The sequence below is a fragment of the Barbus barbus genome, assembly GCF_936440315.1.
Source record: "Barbus barbus genome assembly, chromosome: 43".
NCBI lineage: Eukaryota > Metazoa > Chordata > Actinopteri > Cypriniformes > Cyprinidae > Barbus > Barbus barbus.
Window position 1 is genome coordinate 23462018 of NC_136721.1, and position 22205 is coordinate 23484222.

Sequence of the window (22205 nt, forward strand, 5' to 3'; positions counted from 1 at the left end):
ACGCGCAGGAGGAAGATAATTATACAGTAATTGTTCGAGTAGTTGTTTATGGAGTTTATAATCTGACAAAACTTGTGTAAATTTGAATTATTGACAAGTATCATTTAACAAAGTTAAAACATAGTTCTGAATATGATTTGATTTTAGCTTAGGTTGAAATAATAGCTTTGAATTATATTACATTGATTTAAGATTTTCTCCAAAAAGCACTATTAAAATGAATATAACTGTTAATTAAATGAAAGCGTTTGTACTTTAATATTCAAGCATTAATGTTAGTGTATAGTGTTGATAAAATACAGTACATAGATTTAGTAAATAAATGGTGAAATAACAAAATAGAGAAATAATAGTAACATCCACATCTGCTCAGACGGACACAAATAAGTGCAACAGTCATACATAAACATATTTAGTTTTTTATTCAGCCTGATATGAATTACACATGATTATCTTCGAGTTATGTAATAACCTCCCTTCCCTTTATATAAACACCCGTCACAGACAGTTTCTACATCATCCTAAAAGAACAGGCCTCGGTACATGCTATAGTTCACCTGAGGTTTGGGTTCTGATTATTTTTTTAGTCCTTTTCGTATTTCCATTTGTCATGTGATCATGTTGTAGCAGTAGCAAAGGCGTCCTTAAATACTCAAAAGTGGTATTATGGGAAAACCAGAACAGCAAGGTCAGGTGTGAAAACCCACATCAAATGGGTCAGAAATATATATATAAAAAAGAAATACAATAAACATTAATATAAAAAGCTGAGCATTATTTTTCCTGTCCCGTCAGAACCGCATCCTTTGAGATGTTTATTGGTATTAATAAAAAAGCAATGATGTTTTAATTATTTGTGCATGTCATGTGCACATGGAAACAAACATTGTGCAGTGGAGCCATCAGCTAACTTAAAGCCCAATAAATCTGTAAAATGTGTTATCAGAATAGTCTAACACAACATAATGCAAATGGGGTTGAAACAAAAGTACATCATTCTAAAAACAGGCACTATATTTGTTCCCATGACCTAATTTTGTTCCCAGCACCACTTGAGATAAATAAATCTAGTTGTAACACCATGTTCTGCAATGCCTTTATGCTCATGATATTCAAATGCAAAAATTCTGCTTGGGGGAAACAGCCTGTCGGTGGACAAACTTTAACAAAAGGAAAAAATAGTGTTAAGATGATTTGTTTAGAAGTCAAATCATTTTAGTTTACATTACATGTTTTAACAGGAATCTAAGGCGAATAACCTGTCAAGAACATGCCAGGGTCACGTTTCTACAGAAGCCCGTTTCCGCCACAGAATAAAACAGGAATTTTCTTGCAAAACTCAGAATTGCAAGAAAAAGTCAGATGCAAGAAAAGAGGGAGAACTGTTTGATGTAAACTTGTTGAATTGTGAGATATAAACTTGCAATTCTTAAAACAAAGTCAGGACTCTAACATTTCAAGTGTCAAAATAAAAATGGCAGAATTGCAAGGTATAAACTCAGGATTTAATCATTTGTACAAAAAAAGTCTAAACTGTGAGATGTAAACTTGCAATTCTTAGGAAAAAATGTCAATTGTGATAAAAAAAAAAAAAAAAAAGTTTTTTTTAAATCTGCTTCCATGTGTTCACCTCAAAATTGAAAAATAAATATTTATTTTGCCAAAAGGCAAAATGTCTGGACACATGACGTTAATGAGAACTTGAAAAGAAAATATTCTTACCCCTCATGAAATTAATCACAAATGCAAATAAAAATGCCCTAAAAATAGGCTTGCATTTCTTTATTAATTTGGCGTGAAATGTGACCTGGACAAATTTTGCAATGAGTATTTATTTCTTAAGATATACAAACGAGCAAAAGCAATTTTCATCCCCCCACCCTCACCCGTGCTGCATTTGTGTCTGCATTCCTCCCCTCCTCCTCCTCTCCTGTGTTTATTACCCAGCATTCCTGTCCCTGGTCCTTTAACGCATTGTTTAAATAAAAGTAATGCCATGCTGATAAGTTTGTCACGTCGTAAAACTGTCATTCACTTCCACCTCTTCCCCCCTTTACGCCGCTGTTAAGATCTTCCCTGTGAATGGTAATGAATAAAGTATATTACATTTGTCATTAAATAGTTTTCGTCTCTTGCACGGTCCGCATGCATTAGGAGCGCAGGGGCAGCCTAAGGACGGGGGGGGGGGGGGGAGAGAAGGCCATGTTGTCGTGCGAACGGTTGGGTCATGTGATAACGGTCACGTCTGCGATACGAACTCGCTCCTTTGGTCCACAAGTACACTGTTCTGTGCGTTCACATCAACCAGAACAGTCCAGACTATGAAACTCCAGTGTGTTTGTGTTTGTGTGTGTGCGCGTGCGTGTGTGCGGTCCTTTCGGTCAGTTTTCACTGGAGAATCACTGAAGCTTCGTTCCCAGCTTTCGTTGTCTGTTTCTGTATAAGACGACGACAAAAGAAAAAATGTAAGTCAAAAGTTTAGAAGGCACTTTTCACTAGGATAAGCCAATAAACAAGTTCAACTATAATCTAACGTCACCTATACTTATTTTTAAATACCAAAATTTCATTTCAATGCAAACCTGTCACTGCAAGATTTTCCCACTAAAAATATGGAACAAATTGTAACACACAGGAAGTGACATCATTATGGAATGAGTAGTCTTCCCGTCATAGTCTCTCATCTCATTCAAACTTTTCATTTTTTACACACATTGTCATGCTAACTGCATTCAACAAGCTCAACCAGTCAGGCCTGCTAATAAAGTTTTTTTTTTTTTTTATAGCTTTTGTTTATAGACATATCCCAAATTAGTTGCAAGAACTGCAAACGTCATACAAAATAAATGAAAATCAAACAAGCTAACATAATATTTAGTTCTTTTAGATATTTAGGCTAAATGAGGCAGGCATCTTTTATTTTATTATTTTTTAATGAATATATATATTTATTTTTTTGTATTTATGATTTTTAGTTTAGAACTTTTAGGTTTATTTTAGGTTTTAGGCTACGTTTAGGCTATGTTAATAGCTTTTATTTTTAAGTTTTTCAAGTCTTATTTTGTACCCTTTTTGGAAAGTGCCAGAACTATCTGCTGTCCTGTAGCTCAAACAGTAGAGCAATGCTAAGGTCATGGGGTCGCTTGCCAGAGAAAGCAACTGATAAAGTATGTGCCTTGAATGCAATGAACAAGGCTTTGGATAAAAGAGTCTGGCAAATGCGTAAAATGTAACTTTAAATGCAATGAAAATGAATGTGTACTAGGGCTGTTGAGTGACAAAAAGGACATAAAAGTAACATAAAATGACTATAAAAATAGCCCAGAAGACTCATGTGAAACACCCTCGGCCTGATTTTTAGCAGTGGATGCTCTAGGTGAGTTTACCTGGCTTCTGATCTGGTTACGGTGTATTCAAACCACAGGATGTTGGGAATGAGACTTGTATCTCTCACCAGAAAAAACTCTGAGATTGGCCTGAGACGAAAAGAGAAACACAGATAATTAAAATATAGCTCTGCATGTGTAAGTGACTTTGTAAATGAACATCTGTGCATGTGCTTGCATCATTACCAGGCTGCTATCTTGGGAAAGAGTGGCGTTAACACCTCTTGGGTGATAAAAAACCAAACCACTCCCATCACCATCCCGGCCACACCCCCATAAATCACCTGACTCCAGGTGTGGTACAGGAGGTAGACTCTATGAGGACAAACATGAGCAATGCATCAGAAACACAGTAAGACTCAACAACTGTACTTAAAGGGAAAAAAAACAAACAAAAAAACACTCGTTACCTGCTGTATGAAACGGAGAGAGCCACGGTCAGTAGAATGATGGACAGTATATGCCGCCATAACAGTTCAACACACCTGGCATTGTTCGTCTGATGCATTCTGGAGAAAAAGACAAAAATCAATCATTTAGATTCAAATATATTATATATTCTATTCATCAAAGAATCCTGAATCAATTTCCATAAAAATATGAAGCAGCGCAACTGTTTTCAACACTGATACTAATCAGAAATGTTTCTCGAGCAGGCAAATAAGCATATTAGACTGATTTCTAAAGGATCGTGTGACACTGGAGACTATATATATATATAATTTTGCCGTTTTTACTTTATTTTTGATCAAATAAATGCAGCCTTGGGGAGCAGAAGAGGCTTCTTTCTGATCCCAAACTTTTGAATGGCAATGTACAAATATATTAATGTAAATAAAGTTATGTTTTCCTAGTAGTTTTTCCAAGTAAATAGTATTAAAACACAACTAAGAGCAGCGAGAAGTTCTCCTTTTCTTGTCAATTCTGTTCTTTTTAACTTTAGTAAAATGTTATCAATGAAAAAAGAGAAAGTCTTACCTTAAATAAAGAAAAAGAAAAAAGTATACAACAAAAAACCAGATGAACTGAGAGTGACTGGAAGGCATCCCGTACTCCGTTGTGACTGAGGTGTGACCTGTTAATGAGACACGACACTATTATGTAAATTCACAAAATAGCAGAGATGTGCACAACGTTGTCAACTAGTCATGTTCTTTCAAAATTTTTGCGTGATGGGTAGATGTACGATTTGTACAGTACAAAACCATTACGACTATGGAGCGTCCCCAGAAAGCATAAAAACCAACCGTGTGTGTGTGTGTGTGTGTGTGTGTGTCAGTTAGTGGGGATGAGAAGCGCTCATTTTACTGAGAGTTAGACGTAAAAAGCTCTCTGCACTTCAAGATCAGAATAGCGCTACAAGAAACTCAGTCACGGTCCAGAATTATCATTATTAAGTTAAAGTAAACCCATTAAATAATAATTCTCATTACTTAAAAAAAAACCTGTTCAGTTATGTTATTAAAAAAATATTTTAAAATTATTTTTCAAAGTTGTAAATGATTATTCAAGTGAAATTTACAAAAAATAAATATTTATATACACTTTAAAATTACACATTTAAATCAAAGTATTACTAGTCATTTCTTGCTTGTGAAATTTACTTGCAATTGTTTTCACACCATATGTAGTTGCCAAGGCAGCATTTTTAATTTTCGTTTAGTTCAACTTGAAGTACTAAAACTAATAAATAAAATTTAATAAAAGTATCTAAAACTTTAACTAAAATTCAAAATATTAGCAAGAAATATAATAGTATATAACTGATCCTGTTGCAGTCACAACTGTAACCTAGATTGTATTAATATCGCTGAGCTAAATTAACAATGTGTTTGAATGTGTCCTTTGAACTGAACATGTACTAAGTATGTTATTTTCCGTTAGTTGTTTTTAACAGATTGCAGGTGCTTTTTGTTATCAGACTGCCAGAAGATACGAACTAGGTCGACTGGATGCGGCTGATCTCACTGAATAGTGCTGCAGCATAAAGGTTAACAATCTGGGCTGGTAACATGACAAGCTGCATGTCAAGCCCCAGGGTTAGTTCATGAACTACCCATTGTGTTTTTTGAGCACGGTCTTGCATTGCCAGTATTGTGTCTATTGGCATAAAGTCTGGTCCAGTTTTGCAGACTATTCTGGCCAAGAACCGCCTACTCAGACCGTCTGGCCGACATGTAAATCAATAAAGCATAGTTTGTTTTGTTTTTACATGCGTTTTGTGGCGGAAAAACTCACACGGCAGTCTACATAAACTTCGATTCTCCTATAATGATGTAGTTCTGTATGAAAGTTTGTTTAAACAAACAACACGCCGATGACGTTACTCACCTCCACACGGCCGAGGCTCCTGTAGAATGTGTTTGAGCAGCCAGTTTAACCCCTCGTTCATGATCAACCCCCCAAAAAAAGAGATCTGAGAGAGAGAACGCACGCAAGGGATGAAGAGCGTAATGAGAACAAGGTAGTATGCAGTTTGGGATTTGATCCTATACCCTGCTGGATTGTGACGTCATGTGACTCACCGTATGTAGCTCTCGCTTAAAGACGATCAGAGTGACGAACCCGACGAGGATCGCGATGGGCAACAGGCTCGTGCAGGCCAATACCTGCCCCGTCAGCTCACCTGGACAAACAAAAAGCGTAACATTTAGCAATTTAGAGTCCTTCTTTGCACGCAGAGCCTGTCAAAACAAACTAGGGCTCCGTTCAAAACAGCTACTCTGCGGTATGCAACTGACTTATTAAACCAAACTGCCAAAAGTCAGACATATTTACACAAACTTGGATTAAAATGTTTATTTCTGAGACAACATGATAAATGGATGCTACTCAATTGAATTAAATTGTGCATTCATGCCATGCCACAATTACTTTAATTACTAACAACATTCGACTCAGAGCAGTTCACTTCCTTAATAAACTCTGAATTATGCATTAAAATAGTGGAAGCACTAATAAAGTTGGCGTGAAAGATTCATCCCATCTATTTCTATTATAATGCATGTTATAGATTATGTTGTGAACAATTCATCCATGCGTAGGTGTATATATATATATATATATTTTTACATCATAATGTTTCATTAAAGTTTGATCGCTGGAACTTCTGGTGAAAACGATGCAAGCAGGACTCATCCAATCATTTAGTCTGATTAAACTCCTCCCCCACAAGTTCACTTTCATCTGCATCCACTTTTCAGGGCCACGCCCACATCTCAACATCCAATCAACCGCTGCATAGAAATAAATTCCGTCCTACATTTGTTCTATTTTGATAATCCATTACACTCGGATGTACGTCACAATACAGTCATTATGGAACTTTTTTTTGTTTTGTTTTCCAACATTTTAAATAAAGCATTATAAAAAATCCAGATAAATAAATACAAAAATTAGATTTCGTTAAAAAAAAACAAATCTTGCCGATCCAAAATTGTTAAAAGGCACTTTAAAATAAAAAATAAAAATATATAAATAAAATTAATTTTTTGTAATAATGTTTTGCATTATTACAAAATTGTTTAATGCATCGTTGCATTATTGTTTTGCATAATTAGTAAACCCACACTTAGTAGTCTCGTCAACGCTGTGATTTTAAAGCGGTATAAATAAAGAGAAAAACCTTTCCTTAAATAGTGGAAAAGGCATAACTAAGCACACAAAATATCGAGTCCTGTAAATTGCAAAACAGCTTCAATTCAAATCATGAGGAAATGGACAATGATCAGAGAAAGTGCAGGAATTAGTACTAAACTAACATGAATAGCAGAGAATTCCAGAAGAACGGTCTCGGATTGTATTTAAAACCTTCCTTCCCCTGAGCATAAAGCACTAAAAGTGGGCCATTTCACAACCAATAGAGAGCCATATTTCACATATGCATATATAAAGGTTGATTGCATGTCAAACCAATATTGCATTAGCCAAACTGCACATACAGGCTTGCTTTATCTCGTGCATACTTATACTGGCATGTTTTGCCAACTCATGCACGACAATTTAATATGCAAACACAACCAACTAATGTGACATTAGGTTAAACACGGAAGATGTTCTTGGTTTTCTTCATATCCCACAATCGGCTGTGTGTTTGCCATTAGCGCAGTATATTTTAGACTTGCTTTGACATGTTCCAGGGTTTTGGGGTCAGTTTATATACTTCCAAATCCAGGGAGACCCTCAAGAACAACAGGACCCAGAAAGGGTGTGATGCAACCGGGATTGAACTGGATTAACCCACCAGAGCCACGAGTCTTGCCTGAACCTTACAGGAGCTGTTGGGGCTCGTGTGCGTGTATTAGACGCATTCACATGCATGTAGTGCTAGTATTGCTCATGAGATTATCGATTTAACCTTCAATTAGATTAATGTTTTAACAATAAACCGTGAATATTCTGAGAAATTGAGGGTAACAGCCAGAGAGCGTACAGGACCATCGCGCATGCGCAGTATTTGGCACCCCAGCCCTGGCCGTGTCCATTCACCCGCGGCGCGAATAAAGCGTCGTATGATGATATGAACGGCTTTGAGGGGAAAACAACGAATTACAAATGCTCTTACCAGCCGGATACTCTACGTGGGTTAAGGATATCGACCGCCATCGAGGTGGTGCCGAGCATTGCTCTTCCGACGCCATCTTACCCGGACACCGGGCATCGGTCGTCGACCAATAAAAATAAAACGCCCCGACGCGTTCGACCAATCAGATTCGCCGGACGCTGCTAAAACGCGTGGCCATTCACCAAGCGCATTCTTAAATGAAAAAAATCTGCACGGGAACAGTCGGCCAATCAGAGGCGTGTGGCTTAGGGGATGGACCAATCAGAGAACGTTTGGCTGGACATATGAAAATTGGATTTATTCAAATGAAAGAAGAAAAATTAAGTGAATGGGGAGATCCTCTTCAATTGATATCAGCTATGTGAAGGCAACCAGCGCCACACACTCACTCTGGTCCATTACATGCTTTTTATAAAGCTATTACAATTAAAAAATTCAGTAAAAAAAAAAAAAAGTGCCTTCGATTGAAATGATCGATTTTTCTTTTATGCCAAAAATCATTAGGATATTAAGCATAAAAAGATATTTTGTAATTTTTGATTAGTAATATGCATTGCTAAGAACTTAATTTGGACAAATTTAAAGGTGATTTTGTCAATATTTAGATTTTTTTGCCCCCTCAGATTCCAGATGTTCAAATAGTTGTATCTCGGCCAAATATTGTCCGTTCCTAACAATGGAAAGCTCATTTATTCAGCTTTTAGATTTATAAATCTTTAAAAAATTATAAATTGACCCTTAGGCCTATGGTTTTGTGGTCCAGAGTCACATATATGTAAAGCCTGAGTAAATTTTTTTCACTTTTTTTTTTTAAACCTGGAAATATATCTTATTTGTTCAAGCCATTGTTAAAAAGCCAGTGGGTTTTTAAAATAAAGGTAAATAAGGTCTGTGGTTCATTACTTGAAGACAATTTTATTTTATGTCATGATGTACAAATTTGAATTTGCTAATTAAGCTGCTAAATTATACAACTATAGCTGTAAAAACAACTACTTTCGAATTGGACAAAAGTTGTAGTCCATGTATTGCAAATAGCAATACAGTCTATGAGTCTATTACAGTTAATTAAAATGTTAAGTTTGCTTTAAATCCATTTAGCTTCAAAGAAACTGTGTGAGGGTCCTTTAACCCTTTAAGCCATAGAGACTGAATTAAACGTACCTAGAAAATGCCTAGGTTTAAAATGCTTTGGGTCAAAAGTCAAAAGGCCATTGTTCCTGAGAAATTTGATATGTAAATTATAATAATGACACGTTTTAAAGACATAGAAATAAAGACTTTATGTTGACAAAGGAAGGCAATACAGTTTTCAATAATAAACTAATACAATAATTGAAACAACATTCACTTGTAAGAACATTCAAGAAAAAAAAAAACACAAAGGCAAGTGAGGAACACAAATACACACAAACAAGTAAATATTTCAAAGATAAAAAAGACTTAATTTGCTTTGCACCACACGATTCATCTTCTTTGGCCATCGTTAGACACTCAATTCCAGCTAAAACATTTTCAATGAAAACATCCCATACAATTCCATTCAGATCTACATTTGTCTTCAATTTGGTGCTTTGCTTTGAATCAGTTATTACATGAGAAATGGCACATCTACCAGGACCTGTACCATAAGTTAATATTAAACCATCAGAGCCAGTCAGTAACTCTTTTAGCACACTGGTGAATCTTTAATAATCACATCAAATATCAATAATCTTCAGATGGACCAATGTGATTCAAAAATGGGACACGGACACAATGAGTGATTGTTTCAGAGCTTTAACAACTAAGAAGAGTAGGGATAGCAGCACACGTCAAAACATTATTACATGACGCCTTCATCCAAACTCGTGCAGAATAAACAGCGTGTTGGGAAATTTAATCATTGGAATGATATGAAATTAATCAAATATTTACCTTCTCCACTTATACCTTCAGCCTGGTCTTGTTGCACTAATGCAAGCATGCATAAGTTCACATTTGAACACTGAAAAAAAAATTAAATTGGAAAAAACGCATTTATGATGATGAAATTTGAGGTGCACAATCTTGGTTATCCAATTAACATTAATAAACAGGCGTTTGGCAAGTTATCACTATAAGTTATTATATCTTTGCATCCAAGTAGGTGCATATAGTTTTTGAGTTATGATTAATAGTAGATCTAATAGTGTGTGCGCACTTGTCTATTCGAAGCACATTTAATAAAGGCAAAAAGAATATATTGATATTAACAGAGGCACAACCAAACACTCATGATCCCTCAAGTATATCATCCTTATAACTGTCAGTTATAACCAATGTCTTTTCCACCTTTTTAAATGAGAAAAAAACCTCAACCATTCACATTTGCAGCTTGCTATTTTCAATACATTTTCATTTCAGTTTTACATAAATTACACATCTGCCCAAAAAAATAGCATTTGATGAAACAGAAAAAAAATCAAATGCACTACAAATAAGCTAATTAAACAACTTTAATTAGCAATTTAACAATTTCAAAGAGAAATCTGCATATTTTTCTTTTAACAAATAAAGTGCAAGACACCCAACACTGGCGGAACCAGTTTTAAATAGTCAATTTGAGGAGGAAAGAAACACTATAACAATCCTAATACCTCATTTCACAATCCCTCCTGTGCACAGTTAAGGTACATGGTCAAGTTTCGTAAAGGCTCGGCAGTTTTCAGGATTGTTTTAGGCATTTCATACATATTCAGTTTAAAATGACCAGAATTTGCCTTATTTTCTAAAACGATTAGTGCATTTATTAGCTCATTTTGCTTGCTAATATGTTTTTGCAGGTAAAGTTCATGACTACGTTTGACCAATCAAAAGACCTGCAAGATGCCGTTTAGTTGCTTGTTTGAAATTTTTCTCATGGGATGAATACAATTTAAACACTATCAACAGCATCCATTGTCATAGAAAAAAAATGTATACTATATTAATTATAATATTTTATAGAACAAAAAATCCACTTGAACTGAATCGGAGGTCATTTTCCCCATAGTCTTCAAGTGTAAAGGAATAATGCATGTTTTTGTTTGTTTTCAAAAATCACATTGGTGACGAAATGACCACAATGGCACAGATGTTGCTGATAAAGGACTGAAATAACAAGTTATAGCGTATATATGCTCTACAATTACTCTACAATTGTGACCTGTTTGACTCGATACCACTGCTGTACTGAATTTATAATGCATAATATATATATAATAGAATAGTAGATAATCTGAAATTTTAGTCCTGAATATTGATGGAGATCAAAAACAAGGTGTATAAATCATGAACAAAGTATGATGCCAGAAAATAAAACACACCAAGAGACTATTAAATATCGCTCTGATGAACACTGTGAGGGTGGGAACAAATGCAACTAATAAAGCAAACCACAAGGGCTGCAGCAGCTCTCAAAGGACACAAGTGAGCTCAGCTAATGTGATCCGGACCACTACATCCTGTTTTACTCTTGAATGATGCACTTCCTGTGCGAGTCTCTCATCGAAACGCTCTCAAACTGCTAAAATGTGCTGAGAGACTTCCACTAAATCTCACAAATCTATCTCGCTTTTCTCTCTTCACTGTGTTCAGTGCTACCCAAGATTCAGTGCAAGACTTTACTTGGCCATTCGCACATGCATAAAAGCTCAACGACACACAATCACACTCAAAAATCTGCAGCCAACCCATAAAACAAACAAAACCTAGCGTTTCGGCGTAAGAGGCATTGGTTGATTCAGAAGAGCTGCAACTCAAAACCAGGCTGCAAGTTTGGCTAAAAGACAGTTGTATTCAGTTCCTCTAGGTCATGATGGGTTCTTCAGAAAGAAAGTGTTTCCAAAGCATCAGGGTTTTTTTAAATGAAGGTGTCTAAATAGCAGCGATGGATATTCGGTGGCAAATTTGCAGAAGCAGATCAAGAAAAGGCCTCGGTTGACCTCAGATGAGTCAGTAGTGGTTTATCTGTCTAAATAATCAATCTTTTCAATGTCTTTTAAACTAATCGTTGGTCGATGATGACAAATAGCTAATGAGACCAGATGTCTCTTTCAAAACGAACAGGTCTAGATTAGTGTTGTGCACCTCCGTCCTGCTCTCCGCTGGCGTCCGGATGCCCGCTGTTGGCTTGGCAGGGGCTCTTGGGTAAAGCTCCATTGGTCTCAGGTAGACGGTCGATGCCCAGGTAGCCCACCAGGATGTCCGCCCGTCTGTGGGACAGACTGAGGATGTCTTCAGCCAGAGACGGGACGGACGTGAAACGCACCTTATCATGATCAAACATATCCTTCAGATACTGAACAATCTGTTGCTGTGGAGATCAAAGGAGAACGTGATATTAATTCCGGGTTGTTTTGATTATGATAATGAAAGATAAACCTTTACTTGGATAAGATTTCGATATCACTTGTGAGTCTCAGTGTGTTTGTATCAACTGGTGATTTTTAGTGGATGTATGAAGTCAGGCAAGCATGCATTAAATTGATCAAAAGTGAGAGTAAAGACCTTTATTACGTTACAAAATGCTTTCAAATCCCCAAAAATAAAATGTACCACAGTTTTCACAAAAATATGAAGTAGCACAACTGTTTTCAACATTGAAAATAATGAGAATTGTTTCTTGAGCAGCAAATCAGCATATTAGAATGATTTCTGAAGGATCATGGGACACTGAAGACTTTATACATTTAAGATTTTCTGCTCCAATTGAACACCTTTTTAGACCTTAATTTATGGTTGTGTGAATCTTTTTAGGTTCTGCAGAAACCTTGTATCTATTCTCCGACAGGGTTCACGTTCTGATCGCAGGCATCAGTGTGTCACAGAGATCAGATTAGCATCAGATTATGTTCTGATCTGGATTACAGGTGTTTCTGGATTACCGGGAGGGTTAGCTCAGGTATGACGGAGGAGTGTGGAGAACACTGGGAGCGTCTTACCTTGAATACGGTGCACACCTCGCTGAGGTGCTGTCGGGGGCCCAGAAACCCGAAAGCCAAAACTGGACTCACGTGTTCAGAGATGGCATAGAAATGGGCAATAAAACCATCGGGAACCTGAGCAACAAACACAAAACAAGCTGTGTGATCTGATTCTAGACATGGTTTGAGAGATGTGTTTTGTTTTTCACACTCACCATTAACAATCTCCTTTTGGCTTTTAGCACAGACCAACAGGCTGTAGCCAGTGCCTTATACAAATAAAGAGAGACACAGAAACAGAAAATAAGAACTACAGAGACAGATCAAGACGGACAATAAGAAAAATATAATTTAAAAATGATCTTTAAAATAAAGGTTCATCATTGCTTTTTAATTTGAGTAAATAACCCCTTCTTATAAAGAAGCAGTGTTGACTTTTAAGGGTTCTTCAGATTTTCCTAAACAAATTGAGAATAAAATTCTTGTGTCGCTTAAGAAATGATTTTATTCTCCTTTTTGGTTCTAAATGGAATGTGTAGATCCAACATGTTCTAAGCATTAATATTTGTGTACCGTTTCTTTGAAACTGTCTGAGAGCCATCGGTTCCTCAGAACCGCCACCACTGAAGTCGGAGGACCTTCTAGATCTTCAAACGCATCCATGAGGATAAAGTCCAGCACAATGTCAAAGAAGTTCATGCAGACCACCTAGAGCAAAGTCAAAGGTCAGACTCTTGAAGGCCAAATAGCGAGCCAGGAAGTCAAGAACAATCAGTGTTATTTATATATTATTGAAGTATTAATATTTTAAATTAGCAGAATTTTTGCACTTCAACAAACTTATTTCACTTCAAAATTTACATTTTTCATCTAATATTTATATTTTATTTTATTTAAACTAAGTACGTTTTAGTGAACAATAACAACAGTGGAACGGTCAAGAATGCCAGCTTGCAATCAGACTGTAACACAGAATATGATTTATCCAATGGAAATGGATGGAATGACAGACAGAGAAACAGGACAAACCCCTCGTCCTTCCAGCTCCATCTTGGTGACGGGCCACGTCTCTTCTCTCTGTGTGTACTGCAGCATGTCTTCATAACTCTCCAGAAACGCCTTCGGACTCTAAATATTCACACACACACACACACACACACGAAAATAGATAATAAGTAAAATAAAATGACTGTTTTTACTTTAGAAATGACCGTTTATAGTCATACTGTGCACAATTTGTCAATGCATGTGGTATTATGAAAAAAATGTTAAAGAAATTCAAAAGTTTGAAATAATATTTTTTTTTAATACTTAATAGTTTCTTCTGCTCACCAATGCTGAATTTATTTGATGGAAGAAAAGTAACAGTAATATTGTGAAATATTCTTACAATTAAAATTAAGTTTTCTTTTTTAATATACTTTAAAATTTAATTTATTCCTTTGATGGCAAAGCTGGATTTCCACAAAATATTTAGCAGCACAATGCTTTCAACATTGATAATAATCAGAAATGTTTCTTGAGCAGTAAATCAGCATATTAGAATGATTTCTGAAGGATCATGTGACACTGAAGACTGGAGCAATGATGCTGAAAATACAGCTGCGCATCACAGGAATAAATTACTTTTTACAATATATTCACATAGAAAACAGGTATATTACATTGTAATAATATTTCACAATATTACTGTATTTTGTGATCAATAAATGATGCCTTGGTGAGCTTTCAAAAACAAACATTTTAATTATTCCATTCATTTTTGAAGCACCTTGTTGGCTTTGGCCAGGAGTCCCAATATCATCTGCTTCCCTGTATCCATGAAGAACGTCCTGTGTGTTTCATCCAGCAGCAGCACCTACAGATACAACAAACACACACAGATCTCACCAACAGCCCCGTTCCGTGTGTGTGTGTGTAATCGTGTGTGAGAGTGTGCTGACCTGGAAGGCCTGGCGAACACAGTGCAGTTTGGCAAGGAAGTCCTGATCGCTGTAGCACTCCAGAAGTTCGGTTCTGTAACAGAGGCACAAAACGACACAGAGTGTGTTTTCCCTTCAGTCCTTGCTCCCTGAGCTACAACGGAAATCCTCCAGTCCCAGAGGAGAATGTGTGAGGAGAACATCTGTACTGTATGTGCAGTAGTACACTGGGTCCCGTCTCATTTTAGAATCAGTGCTAATGGAGTGGAGTATAAGGTCTAGGAAATTCGTTTGTAATGTATACGGTTTAGGATATTTAAGGTCCTATAAAAACTTTACCAATTTAATCATTTATTAATGCTTTAATAATATGAGCCCCATTAAATCGGTTTTATTTTTCTGTCTTAATTTTCCTGATTCCATATTTTATATTTTAATAATTAAAAATGTTATCAAATCAATTGAATTAATAAACCTTTAAAATTTTTCTTTCATTTACTGACACAATAACACAGCCCTATCAAATGTGTTTTATTATGTGTTTATGTTTTATTATTAATGGTGTAAAATATACGTAAAAAAAAAAGAAAAAGAAAAAGTGGTATTGGTAGCAGTATGTAGTGTGCAGCATTTATTTAGATGTGTAGCATGCTATACCTCAGTGATCTGCAAGCCACGCTTCCATCGTTCACCAAAGTCAGGGCTTCTTCATACAGAGCTGCTGGCTTCAGCGAGTGATACGTGTCCTCTAGAGAGAAGGTCTCAAACAACTATAGAGACAAAGAGGGAAGTGACATCATACACATGCACGAGAAAACACACAACACCCTTAAGAGAGAGAGAGAGAGAGTGTGTGTGTGTGTGTCCTGACCTCAGCAGCAGAGAAAAATGAGTCGTCTGAAGTGACCGTCATGGCATCGTCGTCTTGGATGGGATGGGAACTCCCTAGTGTGGGCAGGATCAGGGTTGCTTCACTCTCTGCACACAGAGGGATTGATTTAGGAAGCTGAAAACACACAGGTGACATCAGCATGTGTTTGTGCGTGACTGCGTGTCTCACCCAGGTCAGCGAGGAGGCTGTCGGGCGGTATGGTGCTGCCGAAGTCTTCCTGTAGGTGATAGGCTCGGTGCAGCAGAGACTCAAGCTTCTCTGCAAACTCATGACCGCGAAGCTCCGGCTGAAAAATCAAATGATGTGCTTTTATTTGTGACCCTGGACCACCAAACCAGTCATAAGGGTCAATGTTTTTAATTTGAGATTTATACATCATCTGAAACCTGAATAAATAAGCTTTCCGTTGATGTATGGTTTGTTAGGATCGGACAATATTTGGTACAACTATTTGAAAATTTGGAATCTGAGGGTGCAAAAAAATCTAAATATTGAGAAAATCGCCTTTAAAGTTGTTCAAATGAAGCTCTTAGCAATGCATATTACTAATCAAAAATTAAGTTTTGATATATTTACGGGTAAGAAATTTACAAAATATCTTCATGAAACATGATCTTTACTTAATATCCTAATGATTTTTGGCATAAAGGAAAAATCAATCATTTTGATTCATACAATGTATTTTTGGCTATTGCTACAAATATACCTGTGCTCCAGGGTCACATATAGCAGCTCCTGCCATTCTTCTGATGCTTATGAATGACAGATATTTACCGAATGGCGCTCCAAGAGTTCTGATCCTTGCGGGGGTAGACTGTCTGACCCAGATGCACAGGAATGAGCTCTGTGTCTGATGTTTAAAGCCAGTTCCCACTTGCGCAGGGCTTCCTCAAACAGCTCCATCCCTGCAGGAGGAAGAGACGAAAGAAGACCAACATCAGCTGCACACATTTCTGCACTTATGGAGGCTATATTCAGAAAAGACTACTTATTGCATTCTGTGCTGTATACGGTCAATTTAAAATTGTACATTTAAATTGAATGTTTAAATGTAAATGTAATATTTTAAAATGTGTTTTAATATATCATTGTTTATACATTATTATTTTAATATTTAAATTGATTTTAATATATAAAAATTACAATTACATTTTAAAATACATAATTTGTTTTTATGATTAATAAGTCTCTTATGCTCACCAAAGCTTGAATCAAAAATACAGTATATTGCTAAAAATATTAAATATTATTACAATTTAAGAAAAAAAAAGTTCTGTTTGAATCTATTGTAAAATGTAATTTATTGCTGTGATCAGAGCTGAATTTTCAGCATCTTTACTCCAGTCTTCAGTATCACAGGATCCTTCAGAAATCATTCTGCTCGAGAAACATCTGATTATTAGCAATGTTGAAAACAGTTGTGCTGCCAAAAGAGCAGCATTTATGAGAGAAAAATCTTTTAAAAGATTATAATTGTCTTTGATATCACTTTTGATCAATTTAATACAATATTTATTTGTAAAGCACATTTAAAAACAACCAAAAGTTGACCAAAGTGCTGTACAGAATAGAATGACACAGAAATGGATAAAACAACACTATCAAACTTAAAACACGGCACTAACAAAACAAGAATTGAATCAATGATCAAGGGGTATTGAAAGCTAGAGAGAAGAGATATGTCTTTAGAGCAGACTTAAAAGCAGAAATAGAAGGGGGCTAATCTGATTTGAAGAGGTAGACTGTTCCAGAGTTTCGGACCTGCAGTCCTTGCTGAATAAAAGTATTAATTTCTTTCAAAAAAATACATTTGTACCGACCCCAAACATTTAAATGGTAGTGCAGCATGTGAAAAAGTATGCTGTATGGAAGAAATAGTAAACTACATTACCCATGAGATAGAGGTTCTCAGCATTGGCATCCTCTCCGACTCCCGGCTCCTCTGCCACTGGCTCCGCCTCCCACGGCATCCCAGTGTTCACTGATTGGTTGGGAGAGGAGGGAACTCGCATCTGAGGCGGATCCAAACAAAATGGTTAAAAACGTACGGTTAGGCCTTTTGATAGGTGTTTGTTGATAAATAAATAGGCAGACGGTGTGTGTATCTGTGAGATTCACGCACCGAGGCGATGCTGTGTGAAGAGCTCGAGTGTTTGCTCTGTGCGAGAGACGAGACGCCGCTGAGAGTGTCATTACTGCGGGTGCTGGGACTCATCATCTGACGCCCTGGAACCGGACCTGGAAACACACAAATGAACAAATTAATAGAACTGTATAAATTAAATCTCGTATCTATAAAATTATAATTTCATGTTATAAAATTATTTAAATACTCATGCACTCACTTAAAGTAGCCTGAATAATTTCATGAAAATTGTCCAAAAAAAAACCTAATGTAGGGCCTGATTAATAAAAAAAAAAAGGGTCACAAAATCTAATTTACAATGGTTTTTGATGCAAGAAACCTTGACTAAAATTCTATTTTTATTAGTGCTGTCAAACTATTAAATCGCATCCAAAATAAAAGTTTGTTTACATAAAATGTGTGTATTCTGTGTATATTTATTATGTATATATAAATAGACAGACATGCATGTATATACTTAAGAAAAATATGTTATGTTTATATATTACATATATAATATAAAATATAAGTATATGAATATATAAATGCATAAACGTGTAAATATTTTCAAAATATATACTGTATGTGTGTGTATTTATATATACATAATAAATATAATATATAATGTAAACAAAAACTATTCTGGATGCGATTAATTGTGATTAATTTTTTATATGATTTAAAACACACACATATGGTAACCCTTTACAATAAGATGTCATTTATTAACATTAGTTAATGAATTAAGTAACATGAACAAACAATGAGCAGCACATTTATTACAGTAGGCATTTATTAATCTTTGTTAATGTTAGTTAATAAAAATACAGTCGCTCATTGTTAGTTCATGTTAATTCACAGTGCATTAACTAACGTTAACAAACACAACTTGTGATTTTAATAATGCTTTAGTAAATGCTGAAATTAACATTAATTAAGGTTAATCAATCTTAGTTCATTCTTAATTCCATCTTAGTTCATGTTAACTAATGGAGTTAACTAATGTTAACATATATTATTTATATTAATATATATATATTTTTTACAATTAAATAAAAAATTAAAATACGACAAAATTGTATAACACGGTATCTTTAAAAGCAAAACACGTGAATCTGCTCACCTCTCTTGAGCGAGGTTGGCCGGCTGGTGCGGAGCAGCTGCTCTGGGATGCCCACAGGTTTCTGTGCTTCTTTACTAACTGTCTGCTTCCTCTTCCTGCCCCGTCTCTTTAACTGATGCGCGGTCAGTGCCAGAGCAACGCTGCCCAGAGCCGTGGCGAACAGCACCTTCTTCAGACTAGGGCTCAACTTCATCTGAGAGAATATAGACTGAGAGAAAAACAGATGTGACGGAGAAATGAGGGATGTCAGAACGGGAAAAAAAGAAAAGGAGAGAAGAAAACAGGAATCATTTATTAGCTGTTTTCACTATGCATTTATTATTTAAAAAACAACACTTTATAGGGGAAAGGGAATGAAATAAGAATAAATGCACAGAATAGCTGCAAGTATAATTGTAAAAATAAATATTTATTGTAGAAACATGTTAAACTAAAACCACAAAAAAAATTTTGAAATAAAAATAATTGAAATAAAGCAAAAAAAATAAAAAATAAAGTTTAAGTTGCAGGACTAAAATTACTAAAACTAACACTGATAAATAAAAATAATTGAAAATCTAAATAGAAATATAAATAACATATTTAAAATATTATTTAAAAAAATATTACTTTAAAATGAAAAGATTAAGTTGCTTATTCAAAATAATGACATACATTTTTTTTTATTCTTGCACAAAGTAACTTGATTAATTTCATGAAAATAGTCACAAAAATTAAAATTATAATTTTGTTATTTTTGCATGTTTTTATTATAATTTAATCTAATATTTTATATTACAATATAAAATCGTAGACATTGAAAAAAATGAAATACTTGCACATTCACTCAAGGTATTGTATTTAATATGACTTCATATTTCTACAATTATAATTTAAAATTATAATATTTTAATATTACAATATAACATTATGGACAATAAAAAATATAAAATCTCACACACTGACTCAAAGTAGCTGGAATAAAATGATCACAAATTGTAAAAACATTAAAACCTGTCATTATTGTAAACTAAAACTAGTAAAAAAAAAAAAAAAAGGTAATTAAAACAAAGCATAAATAATATAAAATATTAATATTAAATGAAGACTGGTAATTTACTGAAATAGTTTAGTTTAAGTAGTAAAATTTCTAAAACTAAAATTGAAAGCTAAAAATATAAATATAAAAAAGCATTAAAATATTCATAGATAAGTGTAATTGTTACAAATAAAAATGATAGAGATAAATAGATATTTATTCTTTTTTTTGTTGAGGAAAGCATTGTTGATGCTAGGGTGTTACGAGAGGTATCAATAGTGTTATACCTTAGCTTTTATGACAGCTAACACACAATATAAAGTCAAAGACCTGTGCCGTATCAGCATTTTTCTACATGTGTGTCTAGCTGCAGAGTAAGAAGAGAGCTTGTTGTGTGTAAGGAGCAGCTGTGAGGCGTGTGATCAGATATACAGAGGGGTGTTGTGCTGTGTACCTGTCCAAAGGTGGAATACAAGAACACCGGTATCTCAGCCACGGTCATGGCTAAGGCCTGCATGATGGACACGCCCTCAGCGCTTCTGATTGACATCTCAGCTCCGCCCCTTCCTCCTGCAGATGCTTTCACATCCGAGTGGCTCCAGACAGATCCTGGAACAGCTGGAGCAGGAGTTCAGTTCTGCAGATCAGCAGGACTCATCCACAAACACAGCTTTCAATTCCACGCCACAGCGTTCCCGAGCTCTTCATTGCTGTTGCCTTGGAGACGATGAAAACACGGTTCATCTTGTTCTTGTGTTTGAGATTAGATGCTTTGCTTATATAAACAGACTGATAGACACCATATGCAAAGCATGAGTCAATACTGGCAATTTAGAGAAGACATTTAGTTAGACACCTCATATTCTGGCATTTACATACAACAATAAAAACTTAAATTGAGCTATAAATAGCTGATCATTGTTTTATTTTTTTATTATTATAATCACTTTGACATCGTATAATACAGATTATAAATAGATAAACAGACACACACAGAGACAAACATAAAAGGAAGGCAAAAAATGACATTTTGGATGATGAAATGTCTATTTCAAAGTGTTTTTGAATTATCTATATTAAAATAAATAATCATATTAAGCTCACTTCCCCTCAAAATTCTCATTATTGTATGTAAAATCACTCCCATTACTATAAAATTAAAACACAATTATTAATAATTACATATTATATAAATATCTATATATATAAATATTAAAGTATTCCACATCCCTTCATCTGTCATCTTACAATCTTACAGCAGTTCAAGACATAATTACATGAATCATAATCATCAGCTGCTAGAGGAAAGGGTTTCTTGAGAAATCAGTTTATCGATTCCTGCAACTATAACATACATCATAAATCAATATCAGAAGCTACTAAATCACATAGATTGTGAACGAGCAGATTTTGTTTGTTTTAAAGTAATTCCTATCATTATTATCTGTTGATTTAGTTATTCTCACTGAGTTTATACTCATTGATCTCTGTGTCCATGACACCAGCAGCACATTAGCTTAGCTCAACACACAAACACCAGGCTCTTTTAAGACCATATACAGTCATATATGCATAAAGTCGGAGCTAAATTCAGACACTTCATAGCAGCTTCAAACGCAACATTAAAAGTGAAAGAGTGAAAAGCAGCCCAAACTCACTCTCTCCTGGTTTGGAAGGACATTTTCATTCCGCACTGCACACACTAACCTGTGATTTCCTGGTGGGCGGGGCAGAGTTTTGAGTGACAGCGCGAAAAGCCTATAACAGCTTTAGATTGTTCAGCGGGAACCAATCGGGGAAGAGGAGGATGGACGCAACAGTCGCGACTCTTGCTCCTCCATAAACTGATATCTGACTGCACCGAGTACATTTTAATAATAATAATAATACAGTTTTGAAAATATGAATAATATTACGAGCAATATACATTGACAAAGTGTTCCACAGTCATCAAAAATGTAACTAATACAAATTAAAATTAATTTTCCAGTAGCAATATAGCATTTTAACGGTTATCATGATAAAATATAAATATGACGACGGTAAAGTATGATAACGATTTATTTTGTTTTGTTTTATTCTTCTAAAATCTGTGATGTTTAGTTGGGCCCTGAGTCATTTGTTAATATCTCGTTTAAATAATTAAATACTTGTTTTTCCTTACTTTTTTCTACGTAGTCCAAAATGTATTCCCATATTTTCCAAGTGATATACAATTTAAGTAATTGTTGTTGTTGTTGTTGTTATTCC

The 22205-nt window shown here is 35.2% G+C and overlaps 2 protein-coding genes across 2 annotated transcripts; both read right to left on the reverse strand.

Moving 5' to 3' along the window:
- Window positions 1–399: 399 nt before the first annotated feature.
- LOC306862318 (dolichyldiphosphatase 1-like) lies at window positions 400–8048 on the reverse strand. Its single transcript, XM_079405068.1, has 8 exons — window positions 7951–8048; window positions 5912–6012; window positions 5718–5802; window positions 4365–4461; window positions 3797–3895; window positions 3573–3701; window positions 3387–3476; window positions 400–2436 (listed from the first exon to the last, which is right to left on the reverse strand). The coding sequence occupies exons 1-8, from the start codon at window positions 8024–8026 to the stop codon at window positions 2400–2402; spliced, it is 714 nt and encodes a 237-aa protein (XP_079261194.1). The 5' UTR covers window positions 8027–8048; the 3' UTR covers window positions 400–2399.
- Window positions 8049–11205: 3157 nt separating this feature from the next.
- Window positions 11206–21665, reverse strand: LOC306862016 (mitoguardin 2). Its single transcript, XM_079404595.1, has 16 exons — window positions 21614–21665; window positions 20410–20672; window positions 18938–19145; window positions 17812–17927; window positions 17581–17701; window positions 16464–16594; window positions 15858–15975; window positions 15669–15775; window positions 15455–15567; window positions 14819–14891; window positions 14647–14733; window positions 13905–14003; window positions 13449–13583; window positions 13091–13144; window positions 12894–13010; window positions 11206–12265 (listed from the first exon to the last, which is right to left on the reverse strand). The coding sequence occupies exons 2-16, from the start codon at window positions 20503–20505 to the stop codon at window positions 12026–12028; spliced, it is 1815 nt and encodes a 604-aa protein (XP_079260721.1). The 5' UTR covers window positions 20506–20672; window positions 21614–21665; the 3' UTR covers window positions 11206–12025.
- Between the last annotated feature and the right edge of the window lie 540 nt (window positions 21666–22205).